This window comes from Canis lupus, chromosome 5 (assembly GCF_048164855.1).
Source record: "Canis lupus baileyi chromosome 5, mCanLup2.hap1, whole genome shotgun sequence".
NCBI classification, from domain to species: domain Eukaryota; kingdom Metazoa; phylum Chordata; class Mammalia; order Carnivora; family Canidae; genus Canis; species Canis lupus.
The window spans coordinates 74,800,442-74,821,036 of NC_132842.1; the positions used below are offsets into that span (position 1 = coordinate 74,800,442).

The 20,595-nt window shown below is 40.6% G+C and overlaps 1 protein-coding gene across 1 annotated transcript; it reads left to right on the forward strand.

The window, feature by feature from the left end:
- The first annotated feature begins 936 nt into the window (after positions 1 to 936).
- On the forward strand, positions 937 to 20,309 carry AUNIP (aurora kinase A and ninein interacting protein). The gene is made up of 3 exons (XM_072827746.1): positions 937 to 1,094; positions 16,658 to 16,796; positions 18,663 to 20,309. The coding sequence occupies exons 1-3, from the start codon at positions 1,017 to 1,019 to the stop codon at positions 19,514 to 19,516; spliced, it is 1,071 nt and encodes a 356-aa protein (XP_072683847.1). The 5' UTR covers positions 937 to 1,016; the 3' UTR covers positions 19,517 to 20,309.
- The last annotated feature ends 286 nt before the right edge of the window (positions 20,310 to 20,595 follow it).

The following is a 20,595-nucleotide window of genomic DNA, read 5'->3' on the forward strand; positions in this document are numbered from 1 at the left end:
AAGCAGGACTGGGAGATAGTTCTGGAAGCTGACAGGCCTGGGACTCCAGATTTTTAGTTTTCATTTTAACCTATTATTATTTATTTTAAAGATCTTTAAAATTTATTCATGAGAGACATACAGAGAGAGAGAGAGAGAGAGACATAGGCAGAGGGAGAAGCGGGCTCCGTGCAGGGAGATGGATGTGGGACTCCAGGTGGCACTCCGGGATCATGTCCTGAGCCGAAGGCGTTGAGCCACCCAGGCATCTCTTATTTTTTATTTTTTAAAGAAGATTTTATTTAACAGAGTGAGAGAGCACAAGCAGGGGGAGCGGGAGAGGGAGAAGCAGACTCCCCACTGAGCAGAGAGAGGAGAATGTGGGGCTTGATCCCAGGACCTTGAGATCCTGACAGACACCACCCCCTCACAGAAGGCAGGCACTTAACTGGCTGAGCCACCCAGGTGCCCCTTTTGTAATGGTTTCTAAATCCTCTCCTTTGTATGTTTTATAGGCATGCTTTGGTTTTTTTGTTTTTGTTTTTTTTGTTTTTGAATTTCAAAAGTAATTCACGAACTCCAGTGCACGGTTAGTGCTGGTGACCCTGGCTCCGCCCTTTTGGGATGGCTGTAAGGATGCAGCCGCGAGACTGGAAAACCCTGAGCCCGGGGTAGTTCTGTTTACAAGAAAGTGCAACTAACTTAGCGAAAAGAAATGCATGTTCCTTGTGCATCGCCGCGAGCACGTTCACACAGCCTCGGCGCGGTAAGTAACTCCGGAACCTCTGGGAACGTGAAGACCTGGGGACACGAAAGGTGCTCCCCGGAGGAGCCGAGCGCGTGGGGCGGGGCGCGGAGACAGGGGGCGGGGCGGGGCCGGGGCGGGGCCGGGGGCGGGGCCTGCGTCGCGGGCCGCCGCGTAGCCCCGCCCCCGGCGTTGGCGCGAGATCCGAACGTCGGCGGAGGCCGTTACAGCCCTTCTGTGAGGCGGCGGGAGCGGGAGCCGGGGAGCTGTCGGCCGGGACGCGGCAGCGGCCATGAGGCGGAGGGGCCCCGAGGAGGAGGCCTGTGGCGTGTGGCTGGACGCGGCGGCCCTAAAGAGGCGGAGAGTGCAGGTGGGCCGCGGGCGTGAGAGGGTGTCGCCGGAGGGGTTGGGGCCTGGAGGCGTGAGAAGGCCGGTGCTGGAGGTCCGGTCGCGGGGGAGAAAGGAGCGGCGTGGGGAATTCTGAGGCGAGGGGGGCTGGAGCTTGCAGAGGGGTGAGAAATGGGGTTTGGGAAGAGCGGAGAGGCCCGGGGGCGGAAGGCCGGCGCGCTGTGGCCGGGTGAGGATGAGACGGGACACTAGGCTCCCGGGTGTGGGGAGAGGACGGAGAAAGAATTTGCCCTGAGGACATGTTGTTTTTGTTTGTTTTTTAACGGACAATACTGGACATTCGGTATCTTGTTAATTTCAGTCTTACGTCATAGTGATTTGATATTTTTAAACATTAAGAAATGATCCACTGTGGTTGCCATGGTCACCATACAAAGTTACGGTAATATTATTGACTATATTCCCTAGGCGGTACTTAGCCTCCCCATGACTTCTTTTCTTTTTTTTTTTAATAAATTAATTTTTTATTGGTGTTCAATTTACCAACATACAGAATAACACCCAGTGCTCATCCCGTCAAGTGTCCCCCTCAGTGCCCGTCACCCACTCACCCCCACCCCCCGCCCTCCTCCCCTCCCACCACCCCTAGTTCGTTTCCCAGAGTTAGGAGTCTTTACCCATGATTTATTTTCTAACTGGAAGTTTGTGCCTCTTAATCCTCTTCACCTGTTTCTTCTCCTCCCCAGCCCCTCCCCCCGCCCCCAACAGTTTGTTTCCTATACCTGAGAGTCTGTTTCTGTTTCGATTTGTTATTTAGATTTTCCACATACAGGTGATGTCATACATTGTCTTTTTCCGAATGACTTATCTCACTTAGCCTAATACCTACTAGGTGCATCCATGCCGTCAAGAATGGCAAGACTTCGTGCTTTATGGCTGTGTAATATTTCACTGGATATATTTACCACATCTTCTTTACCCGTCCCTCTATTGATGGACACTTGGGTCGTGTCCATATCTTGCCTCTTGTAAATAGGGGCATATATATCTCTTCCATTTGGTGTTTTCATTCTCTTCAGATAAATATCCGGAAGTGGAATTACTGGATCATATGGTATTTTTAATTTTTTGAGGATCTTCCATATTGTTTTCCATAGTTGCACCAATTTACATTTCCCAGCTAGTTCATGAGGGTTCCCTTTTCTCCACATCCTCTCCAACACTTGTTATTTTTGTCTTTTTGTTGATAGCCATTCTAAAAGGTGTGGGGTAATATCTCATTGTGGCTTTGATTTGCATTTTCCTGATGGATAGTGATGTTGAGCACCTTTTCATGTCTGAGTTGGCCATCTGGGTGTTGTCTCTGGAAATAAGTCAAGTCCTCTGCCCATTTTTAAATTTTTTTTTTTATATTTATATATTTTGGATGTTAACCCTTTATCAGATGTGTGATTTTCAAATATCTTCTCCCATTCAGTAGGTTGTCTTTCTGTTTTGTTGATGGTTTCCTTTGCTCTGCAAAAAGTTTTTAGTTTAATCCTTTTTTTTTTTAATTTATTTTTTATTGGTGTTCAATTTACTAACATACAGAATAACCCCCAGTGCCCGTCACCGATTCACTCCCACCCCCCGCCCTCCTCCCCTTCTACCACCCCTAGTTCGTTTCCCAGAGTTAGCAGTCTTTACGTTCTGTCTCCCTTTCTGATATTTCCCACACATTTCTTCTCCCTTCCCTTATATTCCCTTTCACTATTATTTATATTCCCCAAATGTTTAATGTAATCCTATTTGTTATTTTAACTTTTGTTGCCCTTGCCTGAGGAGATTGATTCAAAGAAATACTGCTAAGACTGATGTCAAAGAGCTTACTGCCCATCTTCTATCTTCTAAGAGTTTTATGGCTTCAGGTTTTAACATTCAAGTCTTTAATCCATTTTGAATTTATTTTTATATATGGTATAAGATAGTTTCATTCTTTTGCATGTAGTTTGTCCAGTTTTCCCAGAATCATTTATTGAAGAGACAAGACTGTCTTCCCCATTGTATATTCTTGCCTCCTTTGTAGTAGATTAATTGACCATATATGTGTGGGTTCATTTATGGGCCCTCAGTTCTGTTCTATTTATGTATGAGTCTGTCTTTGTGTTAGTACCATACTGTTTTGATTATTATTGCTTTGTATAAGTATAGTTCCAAATCAGGGAGCATGATACTTACGTAAAGCTTTGATCTTTCTCAACATTGCTTTGCCTATATGGGGTTCCATACAAATTTTAGGATAATTTTGTTCTAGTTTTGCAAAAAATGGTATTTTGATGGACTGTACTGAATTTGTAGATTGCTTTGGCTAGTATGGATGTTTTAACTATATTAATTCTTCCAGTCCATGAGCACAAAGTATCTTCCCATTTATTTGTATCATCTTCAATTTCTTTCATCCATTTCCTACAGTCTTTATAGGAAAGGTCTTTCACCTCTTTCATTACTAGGTATTTTATTCTTTTTGATGCAGCTGTAAATGGGATTATTTTCTTAATTTTTCTTTTATTCTTTTTGATGCAGCTGTAAATGGGATTATTCTTTAATAAATTAAATTCTTAATTTTTCTTTTTTCTTTTTTTTTAAATACTGTTTTATGTAAAGAGATTTATTTTTTTTTTAATTTATTTATGATAGTCACACAGAGAGAGAGAGAGAGGCAGAGACACAGGCAGAGGGAGAAGCAGGCTCCATGCACCGGGAGCCCGACGTGGGATTCGATCCCGGGGCTCCAAGATCGCGCCCTGGGCCAAAGGCAGGCGCTAAACCGCTGCACCACCCAGGGTTCCCGTTAATTTTTCTTTTTGATAGCTCATTATTAATGTAGAGAAATGCAACCCTAGTTGCATAGCTGTCGGTGGTGGTAGCTCCCTTCCTGAAACAGATCCTCTAAATTTTTTTAGGTAGTTGGGGGAAAGTCACCAGTTGTTCTTGAGCCTTGTGTTCCTTAAAAATGATCAGCCTAGGGCAACCCCAATGGCTTAGCGGTTTAGTGCCGCCTTCAGCCCAAGGCGTGATCCTGGAGGACTGGAATCGAGTCCCACGTCAGGCTCCCTGCATGGAGTTTGCTTCTCCCTCTGCCTGTGTCTCTGCCGTGCTCTCTCTCTGTTTCTAATAAATAAATAAAATATTTTAAAAAAATGATCAGCCTAAAATAATACATATGCCAAACAGACACATTTTGGGGTGGAAAATTTTGCTCTCCTACAGTGGCTACAACCTCCTGCACAAAGTAATTGAGGGCTATTAAAAAGCATCTTACAACTAAAGTCATTTTTTGGGAAAAAGCAAATGAACCACCTGTTCCTTTAAAAAAAAAATTATGTTTTTATTTGACAGAGCAAACATAAGCAAGGAGAGGGCAGAGAGAGGGGGAAAGCAGGCCCATCACTGCCCACAGCAAGGAGCCCATTGTGGGGCTCTATCCCAGGACATTGGGATCATGACCTGAGCCAAAGGCAGCCAGCCATTAACCGACTGAGCTATGCGGGTGTCCCCCAATTTTTATATTTTTTATTTTTTATTTTTTTTTACTTAAAAATGTTTTGGGGTAGATACATTCATCTGGTACATAATTTAAAATGTATGTCAGTGATAGGCAGCAAAATATCTCCCTAATGCTTTTATTTATTTTAAAGATTTTATTTATTCATGAGAGACAGAGAGAAAGAGAGAGAGGCAGAGACACAGGCAGAGGGAGAAGCAGGCTTCACCCAGGGACCCTGATGCGGGACACGATCCCCAGTCTCCAGGATCAGGCCCTGGACTGAAGGTGGCACCAAACCGCTGAACTACCCGGGCTGCCCTCCCTGATGCTTTTAACCTTCCTTGGCCCATCTCAGAGGCCACAACTTTCTTGGGCATTCTTCCAAGGATAGTTATGTACAAGCAAACAGTATCTATTCTTATAAATAGTAGCATTTTCTACATTGTTCTGCAACTTGCTTTTTCTCACTTATTGGTTCTTATGTATCATTTCATATGCATCCACAAAGAACTCTTTTTCTTGCTTTTTTTTTTTTTTTTAAGATTTTATTAATTGAAGAGGGAGAGAGAACACAAGTTGGGGAGAGGGGCAGAGGGAGAAACAGCACCCCCCCTCCCCCAGCAAGGAGACTATTTCAGGGCTCCATCTTAAGACCCCAGGATCATAACCTGAGTCAAAGATGATTAACTGACTGAGCCACCCAGGTGCCCCTCGCTCCCAGTGGTATCTGCTTGAGATTCTATCTCCCTCTCCCTCTGCTCCTCCCACTCATGCTTTCTCTAAAATGAATAAATAAATCTTAAAAAATTTTTTTTAACTTTGTTAAAAATTGGTTAACTTTTTAAGGCATTCAGCCCAGATCAGAATACTGAAGACTCTCTTTCACAGAATGTAGAAACCTGCCTTTTCCTAAAGTAGGTATCAAGTAGGCACACATATGTTTTGAGTTTTAATGTTAGTCATTAATAGGCAGTTGCTAGTGGCCAGTGTTTTAGAAAATATGCCCCTTCCCACTTGATCCTAAATAGAACTGTGCTATTTTGAGGTGAGTAATGAGGTGGTTCGTAGTCTAGCTGGAAAATAGATGCTTGTGTTTGAGTGAGTTTGCTTCTCTCTTGGTACCACAGAGGCATGGCAAGCTTGGCCTCATTACCTAGGCCTTGGTATGGAGGATACTCTATTTATTTTCATTTCAGCTTTTTTAGTAGGAGAGAAATATATGTTTGTTTAAAAAAAAAAATCAGTATAGAATTATACTAAGTAAAAAAACAGAAGGCTTCACTGGTAGTAGCTACTTTTAACAATTTGGTATGCTTTGAGACATTTTCTATGTGTATAAATATATTTATTTCCCCCATAGATGAGATTATCTCGAGCATATTGTATTATTCACCTTTCACTAAATATATGATGGAGAACTTCCCATGTGAGACATGAGTTTTAGTATGAGTTTTTAAAAAGGCCATTTTAGTTTAAATGATTTTCAAATTTTGTATTTTAACTTTGCTACCTCTTTTAAAACATTGAGAAATATTTCTGAGATGTTTTTCTACACAATAAAGAGGTAAAAAGGTTTAGTATGTGTTTTGTATGTTTGCTGTCTCCCAGGTGTATTGTATTGTATTATATTTATTTATTTAATTTTATTTATTTATTCATGAGAGGCACACACACACACACACAGAGGCACAGACACAGGCAGAGGAAGAAGCAGGCTCCATTCCATGCAGAGAGCCTGACGTGGGACTCGATCCTGGGTCTCCAGGACCACACCCGGGACTGAAGGTGGTGCTAAGCCACTGAACCACCCAGGCTGCCCTAAAATATCATTATAACTCAAAAATAATTTCTATTTTGTTTTCACTTGTAATGCAATTTAGTTTCTAACCCTTGAAATATATGTAGCAGAGAAGTGGGACTAACTAAGAAGGGGACAGAAATAAGAAGATAACAGAAATCTTGGCTGAGTCATGAATGGTTTCTGATAGCCTTGGCAGAATAATGAATGCCACCGTGACATTCTGCACCTTCACCAACATTCAGTCCATCAGCATTTTGGACTATGCCTTCACATGTGTTCAGAATCTCATAATTTCCTACTTCTTCTGCCACTGTTGCCTGACCCAGAATGAGAGTGACCCTTTGCTCACTGTTAACTTTAAAACTGTCTAGTGGTTTCCTATCTTCTGGTAAAAAAACAGAATCTCTGAGGCCTGCAAGGCACAATTTGCCCATGTATGTTGGCCCTGTCATACATTTTAGACCTCATCTACTACTCTTCTCTCTCCCTCACTCTGCTCTTGTCATACTGGCCTTCTTGCTAGTCTTTAAGCCAAGTACACTTCTGCAGGGACCTTTGTACACCTTCTAATACATAGGGATTAAAATTGCCACATGGCTCTGCTCTTTCATTTGTTCAGATGTGAACTTATCACTGAGTCCATTTCTTAACCACCATAAAATAGCCTTTCTTTTATCCCCTACCCCCTATAGTCCCTAACACCTTAGTCTTGCTTTATTTTTCTCCATAGCCCTTTTACTATCAGGTGTACTACAGACTGTATATTTACTTGTTCATTTATGGTGTTCCCCTACTGGAATGAAAGTTCCATTAGGCAGGCCTTCAAACAGTGGCACATGGTAGGTACTCAGTACAAATTTATTGAATGAGTGAATGAATTAGTCCAACTGAGCTTTGCTTTCAGAAAACCTTTTAAATGTGGTCATAGTTGCTTATTCTGTCTTTCTCACTCTGATGAGAAGATAAGTGGGAGGACTTAGAGCTTTTTAGAGCAAAGATGGACTGGAAAAGACCTCTAGTAAAATGGCAGTTAAAGCATGTACTTAACATGGGTACTTGGGTGGTTCAGTTGGTTGGGCCTCTTGGTTTCGGCTCAGGTCATGATCTCAGGGTTGTGAGATCAAGCCCCACATTGGACTCCTTGCTCAGCAGTCTGCTTGAGATTCTTTCTCTCTCCCTCTGCCCCCTCCCTCAAATAAATAAATCTTGAAAAAAAAAGTGTGTACTTAGCAACAAAATTATATTTAAAATATCATTATAACTCAAAAATAATTTCTATTTCTTTTTCAGTTTGTAATGCAATTTAGTTTAGGATCCTGTTAGGATCAGTACTGTAAGACTGATATAAGGGTCTGTAAATGTAACTTAACAAATGTTCATCAGTATGATCTTTAGTGGCTTATGGTTTATAAAACTTTTTACATTTATTATTCACTTAACTTTCTCAGTAGCTTTGTGAGGGAGGTGAGATTAGCTCAATTTTGCAGATGGAGAAATTGAAGTTCGTAGATTTGCTTCAGATCACATCAGAGTAAGTGTAGCTTGGTCCAGTGTGGTTTTTTTTCATAATGTGTAAGGTGTCTTCAAATGATAAAAAGGTGAATAATGAATAAGATAGTTCTAACTCTGGCAGCATGGGATATGATAGGTACCCAAATAACTCTTAGACTATAAGTGCCTTTAGAGGCATAAGGAAGTTCTGTGTGTTTAGAGGAACATTTTATTATGGGTGGAGGGGTGGTGGTTTTAAAATATGTCCACAAATTTGTTGCTACACCTCTCTTTAAAAGATGGATGCTAAGTCTCCCCATCCCCAGGAGTGTGGGCCGTTCTTAGCATTTAGTGACTCTAATGAATAGAATGTGATGAAGTGTTAATCTTAGAATTCCAAGGTTAGGTCATAAACAGCATTGCAGCTTTAGCCTCATTCTCTCTTTAGGGGAAGTCAGCTGTCCTGTTGTGCAGACATGCAAGCAGCTCTATGGAGACATTCATGTGGTGAGGAACCTTACTGTGTTTGCTAACCATTGAATGAGTGTGCCACCTTGAAAGTATTGCACCTTGGTTGATGCCTTAAATGCAACCTAATGAGACTGCCAGAACCACGCAGATAGGCTGCTCTAAAGTTCCTGATGCATAGAAGTTGTGAGATAATAAATGTTGTTTTAAGTTGCTAAATTTTGTGGCAATTTATTAATGCAGCAGTTGAGCTAATACAGATTTTGGTTTTGGCTATGGAGTGCTACCTAACATAAACCTAAAATGGGGAAGTGGCTTTAGAATGGGGCAATGGCAGCTGGAAGGACTCTAAAGAAAGTGCTAGTGAAAGTGTGAAGAGCCCCTCCGCCCTAAGATTTTATATATTTATTTGAAAGCGAGTGCGAGTGAGAGAGCACAAGCAGGGGAGCAGCAGAGGAAGGAGGAAAAGCAGATTCCCCACTGAGCAGGGAGCCTGATATGGGGCTCGATCCCAGGACCCTGAGATCATGGCCTGCTCCAAAGGCAGCCCAGCCCCTTAACCAACTGAGCCACCCAGGTGCCCCACTTGAAGATCTTTTAGGAAACTATTTCTAGAGCTAGGATGGTCTTTGAGGAGGCAGTGGATGAGAGTTTAAAGGAAAGTGAGATAATCTTACTGGAAACTAGAGGAAAGGGGATCCTTGTTATGTAGTGACAGAAGATTACTATAACTATTGTTGGCTGTAGTAAGGTGGAAGGTAGAAAATGTACCTAAGGAACTGGGTGATGTGATGTAGCTAGGGAGATTTCTAGGCAGTGTTGAAGGTGCTACCTGGTTTCTTCTTGCTGGTTATAGCAAAGTGCCAGAGGAGAGAGAGAAGCTAAATGAAAACTGGTAAACAAAAAAGGAGCCTAGGCTTGCTGGTTTTGAAAATTCTTAGCCTCTTCAGGTGGTACACAGTCGACTTTACTTTGTAGGAAGTTTCCAAATTGTTAATCTCTTTACTTGTTATAGGTCTATTCAGATACACACATGGAAAGATAGTCAATATTAAATAGTTTCTTTTTTTTAATTTTAATTTAATTTTATTTTTTTAAATATTTATTTATTCATGAGAGACAGAGAGAGGCAGAGACACAAGCAGAGGGAGAAGCAGGCTCCATACAGGGAGCCCGACGTGGGACTCGATCCCGGGACTCCAAGGATCATGCTCCGGGCCAAAGGCAGGCGCCAAACCACTGAGCCACCCAGGGATCCCCTCTTTTTTTTTTTTTTTTAAAGATATTCATTCATTCATTCATTCATTCATTCATGAGAGACAGAGAGGTAGAGACACAGGCAGAGGGAGAAGCAGGCTCCATGCAAGGAGCCCGACCTGGGACCTGATCCTGGGTCTCCAGGATAAATCCCTGGGCTGAAGGCAGCGGTAAACCGCGGAGCCACCCGGGCTGCCCTAAGATTTTATTTTTAAGTAATCTCTACACCCAGCACTTAAACTCACAATCCTGAGAGCAAGAGTTGTAAGCTCCAGTGACTGAGCCAGACGGGTGCCCCTTAAATACATTTTTATTCATTCATTCATTCATTCATTCATTCATTCATTCATTTATTTATTTTTTAAATTTGTTTTTTATTTATTTTTTTTATGATAGTCACACAGAGAGAGAGAGAGAGAGAGAGAGAGGCTGAGACACAGGCAGAGGGAGAAGCAGGCTCCATGCACCGGGAGCCCGATGTGGGATTCGATCCCGGGTTTCCAGGATCGCACCTGGGCCAAAGGCAGGCGCCAAACTGCTGCGCCACCCAGGGATCCCCCCTTAAATACATTTTTAAACTGTGACTTTAGTCCAGTTATTTGCATCCCTTAGTATCTCCTTTTTAAAAGGACCTTTGCATTTTTCCTTTAGTTCCATTTACATTTCGGAGCCAGAAATTGGGACCGGAGTAAGTAGACGATTAGTAGAGAAAGAGTAAAAAATAGCTCTTGTTTTGAAATTGAGAGAATAGATATAATATAGGCCAATTGTGTGTATAGTTGAGCCTTGAACAAAACGAGTTTGAAATGCGTGGGTCCACTTATGTGGATTTTTTCTGGTAAATACAGTTAAGTACTGTAAACATATTTTCTCTTCCTTATGATTTTCTTAATATTTTCTCTAGCTTTATTGTAAGAATACATATAATGTACAAAGTATGTGTTTATCGAAATATGTGTTATCAACAAGGCTTTTGGTCAACAGTAGGCTATTAATAGTTAAGGTTTTGGGGAGTCAGAAGTTATATGCGGATTTTCAACTATGCGTGGAGGTGGTGACCCTAACATTGTTCAAGGGTCAACTATATATTGTGTGTATGTGCACACACAGACAGTACTACTTTTCATAAAGTTGACACCCTCCAGGGGTACTTGGGGATTTGCTCCAGAGTAGAGGTTTCTATTCCATTGCATTTTATTTGAGGCTTCTACTTTCCAGTGTAAGTGAGCTCTTCTTTCTTGCATGGGACCATTACCTTTCTATTGAGAGGGTCACATTTAGCTATTGCTGTATTGGAGTAGTTAAAATTGGGAGGTTTAAACAGATCTTTATTTATTTATTTTTTTTTAATATTTTTTAAATTTTATTTATTTATTTATTTATGATAGTCACAGAGAGAGAGAGAGAGAGGCAGAGACACAGGCAGAGGGAGAAGCAGGCTCCATGCACCGGAAGCCCGATGTGGGACTCGATCCCGGATCTCCAGGATCGCGCCCTGGGCCAAAGGCAGGCGCCAAACCGCTGCGCCACCCAGGGATCCCCTAAACAGATCTTTAATACATAATCTTGTTAGGGCAAAACTGATGGCAAATGTCTGAAAACACTGTACGTGATCTTTGACATGTGTGACATCCTTTAAGAAAAATTAGCAAGAAATACCCTTTTATAAGACTTACTAATGAAATGGTAATGGATGTAGACCTATCTGGTCTCCAGATTAGGAGTTGTGATATTTGGGACACCTGGGTGGCTTAGCGATTGAGCATCTATTTGCCTTTGGTTCAGGGCGTGATCCCGGAGTTCCGGGATCAAGTCCCACATCGGGCTCCCTGCATAGAGCCTGCTTCTCTCTCTGCCTATGTCTCTGCCTCTCTCTCTCCCTCCATGTCTTTCATGAATAAATACAATCTTAAAAAAAAAAAAATTCTGATAGTTAAAAGGAATTGCTTTTTTCTCCTATTCCTCTTGAGTTTTCATTAGGTTTGGATGAAAAATCAGTGCCAAGCGGTTCTAGAGAATATTCTTGCAATAAATTTAGTATTGTTAGAGTACTTTGGGAAGAAAGCCTTCAATTTTCAGTGGGTATACCACTCATCTCATCTGTGCTCTGGACCTTATGTGTGACATCAATTACAGTGACAGGAGCTCATCTTCACTTTGATCAGAGTACTGGAAAAGCGTTAATGTTTCCTGAGAGCTTTGTTAATGTTGAAAATATGAGTATATATATATATATATATACACACACACACACATATGTTTTTTAACCAGACTGTGTCCTTCCTGTGTATCTACCTTCTTCCTAAAATATTTATTGAGTTGAGTATTATGTGTATTAAGCTAGTTCTGTGGAGGACAGGATAAAAAGTATGTGAATCAAATGTTGATACCAGGATTTTGTTAATAAGTCTTGAAATACCAAGTGATAAATGTCAAATTTAGAAAAGGAAGAGATCACTCTGTGCGAATCAGGAATGGTTGGGGCTTAGCTGAAGTAAATGTAGCATTTCAGACTTGTGTGTGAAAAAGGCCCTTCTGTGTGAGGCACAGAAATGAGGAAGGTAGAGGCCATAATAGGGACTGGAATGTGGATATTATGCTATAGTATACATGAAGAGGTTTTGGTAATGGAGAAAAGGGTAAACTGGAATTGTACTGTTGTGTGTAGTCTGAGAGTCAGTACTTTATAAGGTAGTAGAGAAACTACTGACATTTTGAGCAAGATGGTGTGCTCTCAGTTGTGCTAGAGGGAGGTTAATCTAGATATTAGTGTGGGTGTGGGACTGATTGAAAGGTATTGAGTGGGGGCCTGACCAGTTAAGAGACTATTGTATTAGTCTAGGACTGGGCAAGAGTTTATGAAGTTCTGAACTAGGTTAGTGTGTCATTTGTTTCGCAGGTTTGGAGAGTTTGAGGCAAGTTTTGGATGAATGCTTTATTTCTATTCATTCAGCAAAGCTGATTTATGTTGTTGGAGATGATGGGAATCCTGACAGTTTTTCTTGGTCAGACTTCTTAAACAGTCTTCCTTAGGGCATCCTTATTAGGTAATATCATCCTTTTAGTGTGACTTGATAAGGCATGATAGTGACTGACTGGAAAAGGTTTTCTTTGAGAGACTGAGGAGGATGGGCTATTTGGAGAAGTGGGAAGAGATGAGTATGGAACCTCAGAAGCCTAAGAGAGAGTACAAGCTGGGTGGGGGGAGGCGTGGAGCAGAGGGAGAAGCAGACTCCCTGCAGAGCAGGGAGTCCAACAACTCATCTTGATTTCTGGACCCTGGGATCATGACTTGAGCTGAAGGCAGACACTTAACTGACTGACCCACCAAGGTGCCTTGTCCTTAATCAATTTTGAGGGTTTTTTTGTGTGTGTGTATGGTATAATTAAGTGGTCTGGTTTCATTCTTCTGAATGTAGCTGTCTAGTTTTCCCAACACCATTTATTGAAGACACTTCTTCCCATTGCATAGTCTTGCCTCTTTTATTGATTAATTGGCATATTTATTTCTGAGTTTTCTATTTTGTTCAGTTGACCTGTGTATCTGTTTTTATACCAGTACCATACTGTTTTTTTTTTTTTCATACTGTTTTGATTACTACAACTTTGTAGTATTTGAAATCTGGAATTTTGATACTTCAGCTCTGTTTTTCTTTTTCAAGATTGCTTTGGCTATTCAGAATCCTTTGTGGTTCTTTTTTTTTTTTTTAAGATTTTTAAAATTTATTTATTCATGATAGTTACACAGAGAGAGACAGAGAGGCAGAGACACAGGCAGAGGGAGAAGCAGGCTCCACGCAGGGAGCCCGACGTGGGATTCGATCCCAGGCCTCCATGATCGCGCCCCGAGCCAAAGGCAGGCGCCAAACCGCTGCGCCACCCAGGGATCCCTCCTTTGTGGTTCTTTTTTTTTTTTGTTTTTTTTTTTGTTTTTTGTTTTTTGTTTTTTGTTTTTTTCCTTTGTGGTTCTGTACAAATTTTAGGATTGTTTATTCTAGTTCTATGGAAAAATACTGTTTTGTATTTTGATTGCATTTAATTTATAGATTGCTTTGGGTAGTAGGGACATTTTGACAATATTTGTTCTTTCAGTCCATGAGCACAGAATATCTTTTCATTTGCTTGTGTTGTCTTCGATTTCTTTCATTAGAGTTTTATAGTTTTCAGAGTACATGTCTTTCATCTCCTTGGCTAAGTTTATTCCTAGATATTTTATTTTGGTGCAATTATAAATGGGATTGTTTTCTTAAGTTCTCTTTCTGCTGTTTCATTATTAGTATATAGAAATGCAGTGGGTTTCTGTACACTGATTTTTGTATCCTTTAACTTTATTGAATTAATTTATCAGTTTTAGTTTTTTGGTGGAGTCTTTAGGGTTTTCTATATATAGTATCTTGTCATCTGCAAATAGTGAAAGTTTTACTTCTTCCTTGCCAATTTGGATGTTTTGTATTCATTTTTCTTGTCTGATTGCTGTGGCTAGGACTTCCAATACTATGTTGAATAGAAGTGGTGAGAGTGGACATCTTTCTCTTATTCCTGACCATAGGGGAAAAGCTCTCATTTTTTTTCACCATTGAGTATGATGTCAGTTGTGATTTATTCTGTTGAAGTATGTTCTCTCTAAACCTACTTTGTTGAGGGTTTTTGAATAGATAATGTATTTTGTCAAATGCTTTTTTCGCATTTACTGAAATGATCATTTAGTTTTTATCCTCTTATTGATGTGATAGATATGTCGATTGATTTGTGAATATTGAACCACCCTTGCATCCCAGGGATAAATCCCACTTGATTGTGGTGAGTGATTTTTTTTTTAATGTATTGTTTTTTTAAATGTATTGTTGATTGGGTTTGCTAATATTTTGTTGAGGATTTTTGCCTTCATCAGAGATACTGGCCCGTAGTTCTCTATTTTTGTAATATCTTGATCTGGCTTTGATATCAGGGTAATGCTGGCTTCATAGAATGAATTTGGAAATTTCCTTCTTCTGTTTTTGGTAATAGTTTGAGAAGAGTAGATACGAGCTCTTTTTTTTAAGTGTTTGGTAGAATTCACCTGGGAAGCTGTCTCGTCCTGGACTTCTGTTTGTTGGGAACTTTTGATTACCAATTCAGTTTTACTGCTCTTAGTTTGTTCAAATTTTCTATTTCTTCGGATTCAGTTTTGGGAGGTTATCTGTTTTTAGGAATTTATTCATTTCTTTCGAGGTTGTCCTGATTATTGGCATATAATTTTTCATAATATTCTCTTAGAATCCTTTGTATTTGTGTTGTAGGACTAGTATTCTTGTAGTCATTTAAATAACTATTATTAGTCTGTCTTTTCCCTTAAGCTGTAAGCTTTACCAGGGCAAAAACAATCTGTTTTGTTCATTAGTATATTCCAAGCACCTAGCATATAGGTGCTAAAATATTTGCTGGCCTTGAGAGCTTGTTTGGAGGTTCTAGCAGGGGAGCGCAGCTACTCGTATACCCTTGTAGTTTCACATATCTAGGATGTGTCTCTTATAAAATTTAGAGATTCATGTGCCTGCTTGGGCTTCCTCATGGCATGGTGGCCAGGTTCTAAGAATGAGCATCTCAAGAAAGCAAGACAAGAGTACATGGCATTTTTATGACCTAGTTTTGGAAACCGTGTAATGTTACTTCTAATCACACTTTATGGGTTGGACAGTCACAAAATTCTTCCCAAGTTCAAGGTGAGGGAATATGGACTTCACAACTTGAGAGAAGTGGCAACCTCAGTTTCTCCAAATTCCAATCTCAATGTATTCATTTAATCCAGAGTACAGTGCCTGAGTACTTTGTCCGTATATTTTGGTCTGTCAAGTGATTCCAGGCAGAAAGCTAGAGTCATCATAGGGCTCACCTCATTTGTTTTCCTTCTTTCAGAGCTCACAATCTAATGCATTTCCTGTTGTCCACCGTCTAATACCAGTTGTTCCATGTATTTTACCCAGTTTTCTAGTTTTGCATGATTGAGGGAAAAGTTCCACACAAGTACTGCAAATCAAAGAATGAGTTTTATACCAAGGATTTTTCTTTTTTTATCCACTTAAGGTACATTTTAATTTCCAATGTAAAAATGATATCAACTTTGGGCTAGAATTAATAATCTGAGTTCAAGTTTCAGACCTATCTCCAACTTGCAGCATGAATACTGGCAAATCTCATTTCTTCTTTGGCTCTCACATAAACTGAATTGAATATAAATTACCCTGTTCTCAGGGTTACTTCTCAGGCATTCCATAACAAGTAAGTGGAAATAAAAACAAATCACACTAAATAAAGATTAGGTTATATTTATAGTCGACAAAACTTACTTCCCAAACCTTTTCTGGTACGAATTCATACTACGAAGTATAAATGGGCTATGAGTATATAAGACTGTTGTTTCTCTGCTCTTCTTCCTAAGAGCAATAATAACTTCTTCCTAATAACCAATTAGTATTGAATCTCAGGAACTGTATAAACCTTTTATGTGAATTAACTCACCAAATCCTCATAAAGCCCTATGTGATAGATACTTTACTGTCCCCGTTTCACACCTGAGAATGAGACCTAGATTAAGCAACTTGTGAGGGTCACACAATAAGTAGCAGTGGCAGAATTGGGATTGATTGGAACCCAAGCTGTGTGAGCCATGCTTTTAACCATATGTGACTATTTGAAAACCACTAAAAATGTGTCAAATGCAGATGTAGAATCATTAGTTCTCTTTAAATGTAAGAGAGTATCATCCCTGGAATCACTCCAACAAATCTTGTTTCTTTAGTCAGCGTGACTTATTTCTGTGGGGAAGCAGAAAGATTGTGCTATAGTTGGAATATGTGATTTCCTGAGAAAAACAAACATCATCATTGTGGCAGGAAATGGTAGATGATGATGTACAGCAAAAACTACCCAGAGAGTAGTATAGGAGTGGAATCCAAAGGGTCTAGTGCGGTTCCATGAGGGTCGCAGGTATATTGAATCTCTTCTGTTTGGCAGTTGTTTTGATATTAACAGGTTCTATTATTCTTTTTCTCCCCCTTCTCAGACACATTTAATGAAGCCAAGCACCCAAATGCTAAAACTCTTTTCTGGAGAGAAAAAGGCTAAGATTTCTTTAACTCAAAGAATTCCACCTACAGGCATTCGGCAGACCAGCATTGCTTCCTTCTTCACCTTGCAGCCAGGTATGATGACCCGCCTGGGAATTTCCAGGGAGCAAAAGGGAGTGTGTGCATTTTTCCATGCTGGAAAATTTATGAGAAGTGTGACACCAGTTAAACTTAGCTAACTTATTAGAAGAGGATATCAAACAACAGAACATCCTCTTCTCCAAAACAATATATACATGCTTTTACCAACATTTTCTAATTCTGTGTGCTCAGTCTAATATTAAATATTTGTATTCCCTGACAGAGCAGTGAGGAGAAAGTATGCTTGGGGAGTTAGGGGGTACAGGGGAGCTGACCTGCCATTAGTAGTTAGATAAATGTCTTGGATTGGCCATAATGAGCAGTCTATATAGGATTACTTGATAACGTATTTCTGTATAATGCTTCTCAAATTAGAGTTCAAAGATTTTTTTTTTCTTAGAAAGGTTCGCATAAAGTTGGCTTGTGTCTCGTCATCCTTTGGCAGTTCTTTTACATGTCCCTTTTCAGGGGATGAGCTGCCTCAGAGCAGGCTGGGGCTTACAGACTAGGGTGTCTGCCAGTTGGAGGGTTTTGAGTGAAGAGCTCTACCTCTTGATGCGATTCCCAGGATTGCTTTGCATAAATCTTCAAAATTTACTCCCACTGCCCCAAATAGAAACTTAAAGTAAGCACCCTTTTGCTTTAAGTAACAAGGGCAGATTTTTTGCAGGGACACTTTTGATTATTATTGTTGTTTTTTTTAATAGGCTCCATGTCCACCATGGAGCCCAATATGGGGCTTGAATTCTCAACTCAAGATCAAGACCTGAGATCAAGAGTTGGATGTGTAACCAACCAAGCCACTCAAGCACCCCTTGTAATTTCATAATTCTAGTATATTCTATAATGTATTGAATTCTTAGGCAAAGTTGAGAAATCTTTCACAAAACACTTTTTGTAGGATAATTCTTGTTGGAGAGGGAAAAAGGAAATCATTCAGCTTTGTAATTAGATCTTGTAATTAGATTTGAGGGGGAAGTGGGAAATTCACATTATTATTCATCCTTAAGGTAGAAGAGGATCCATTCCATGTCTGATAAAGTGGACAGGTTGGACACTAGTAGTTGTTTCTTAATATTGTCTTTCTAGCTAGTTGACTTAGCATCTAATTGTCTTTATTCCCTTCCCCAGGCAATGTTTGCAGAGTGGAGGATCTAATGTTCTTTGGACTGTCAATAGAGGGTTTTTTAGAGTTGGCTGGTTAGTGTGATCTTAGTAACCTTACAAAAATTGTATTGTGCTTACTTCTCAAAAAGGATAATATCCAGGAATCTATATTGGGCCAGGACCACTATTTAACAGAAACCATATTAAATAAAAAACAAAACACAAAACTGATGTGCCCTGTTAATCAGACCCCATAAATGAAAACACAGCTGAGAAAAGTAGGCTGTGGTTTGAGTATACCTACCATGTTTGACTTTATTAGGTCATTAGAAGCATCCGTATATTTGAGTAGCGCAGTACAAGGTCTGTGTTTTAGAAGGATCATTCTGGAGAAAGTAGAAAGTGAAAGCAGGAAGATCATGGGATGTCTGAGTGGCTCAGTCAGTTAAGCATCTGGTTTGCCTTCAGCTCAGGTCATGATCTCTGGGTCCTGGGATTGAGCCCCACATGGGGCTCCCTGCCCAGTGGGGGAGTCTGGTTCTCCACCCCGCCCCCCCACCATGCTCTCTCTTTTCTCTCTCAAATAAAAAAAAAAAAAAAAAAAAGTAAGATCAGCTACAAAGGTGTGTGACAAGTCTAAGGCCCCTGTGCTAGGTAGTGACAGTAGCTGATACTAATTTCAGAAAAAGCCAGCTAAATCCTGCTTAAGGTAGAGATTTCCTGCAGAATAATTATTCACATCTGTCTTACTAGGAAAGACAAATGGTGGTGACCAGAGGAGAGTTTCATCTCATACAGAGAGTCAGACCAACAAAGAATCTAAGAAAGATGCAACCCATCTAGATCATCTGATCCAGGGCTTGGAGGATGATTGCATGGCACCCCCATTAGCCACTTCAACCCCTGCAGATACCCAGGAAGCTGAACTTTCTTCTCGGTCCCTCCAGGCTTCTGGCCACCACAGAATGGGAACTGCATTTTTGACTGCGCTGTCTTTGCCCCAGCCTGATACCTTAGTCTGTGCTGGGAAGAATAAAGCCTCATTCTCTTGTTCCCTCGCTCAGAACTTGGAACATTCTCACTTGCTGGACCAAAAGGAAGGAGAGAAAGACCCTTCCTGGAAAAGGGAATGGCTTCATGGATCTAATAAAAAGAACTATCAGGATGTGCAGAGACATGTTCAACCACCTGGGGGCAAGGGCCTTCAGCTATTGGACAAGACCAAATTAGAAAAGGTGTCTGCCAAAGAAACCACCCAAACCCCCATCCTCTTTCAAAACTACAGGGATTCCTGGAATGGAGAAGACACAGATTCTGGGAAACAAAGCCCTTATCCCGTCTCTGTGTTTTCCTGGGACAGTGAAAAGAATGACAAGGACTCCTGGAGTCAGCTTTTCACTGAGGATTCTCAGGGCCAGCGGGTCATTGCCCACAAGTCTAGAGCTCCTTTCCGAGATATAACTAACAACCAGGATCGGGGCTTAGGGCAGTTTCTTAACAGCTCTTGGGCTCAGTGCCAGGAGAAGCCCACTCAGTTAAATCTCCAGCCTGATTTGCTCTTTACCCAGGACTCTGAAGGTAATCAAGTTATCAGGCACCAAATCTAAATGTCTTTAAAATGGTTTGGTTCTAAAAGAAATGAGAGAGCCATAGGGAAATTTTGGGGGGTGGGAGAGACAAGGGATGAGGTTATTACTAAGCATTTTCTTTGTGTAAATAAAGCAGGTGGTGCCACTTGTTGAGAAAGTATGGGTTGGCATTGTATCTCTCCCTGAGGAAGAGGTTGCTGGTAAACTTGGACAAGGCTGTTCTAATGAGCACTGAGGAGCTAGGGGAGGTACTTATCCCTTCACTAAAGAGACAGTTGGAGGGAAATTATGTTGGTTAAGCCACTCTTTGCCCTTTCAGATGCCTGTCTGGAATGTTGCTTCTTATGGATGTGTGTTTTAATCTCTGGCTGTTACCTACTCAACCTTGGAACTGTTATTCTGGACACCTTTTTGAGTGATAAGGCAAAATCTCCTGGGGCCAGGTGTATGGGGGCAGGTAGGATAAAGAAATAAGTAGAAAGTAGAATGATGGTAGGGGTTTTTGTTTTTGAAGTAGGCTCCATGCCCAGTGTGGAGCCCAATGTAGGGCTTGAACTCGTGACATGAGATCAAGTTGGATGTCTAACTGACTGAGCCACCCAGGGTGCTACAATGGTAGGTTTTTAAAAACTGTTATTTTATTTTTGTGAGGACTTTACATTTTAAAGTCTTATACTCTATGTTTAAACATCTCCCTAAAAAAAAAAGCCTGTGCTGCCTAACAATCTAGATGTGATAATACCACTCTTCTATAAAGTATAAGAGAACTCCTTTGTAAAACTATGAACCCAAATAAATGGCTATTTACAAAGCTGACTCTGATGGTAATTAAAATATTACCATTTTATTTCTGAAAAAGCAACTTTTTAATAGTTATATGTTGTCATTGCCATAGGTCCCATCTCAACACCTGTGTTCTATTCAAGACGTTATCTACCAAGTGGCAGGTTCCCATGTTGCAGGTGTGCTACCTTATGAGGCTTAAACAGCCTCTATGGGGCAAGTATGTAGGTTATAAGATGGAATTCCTTAAGAGTTTAGGGTAAAATCCCTACAGAAGAGGACAAGAGGCTCCCTATGGAAGTTTTATATTATTA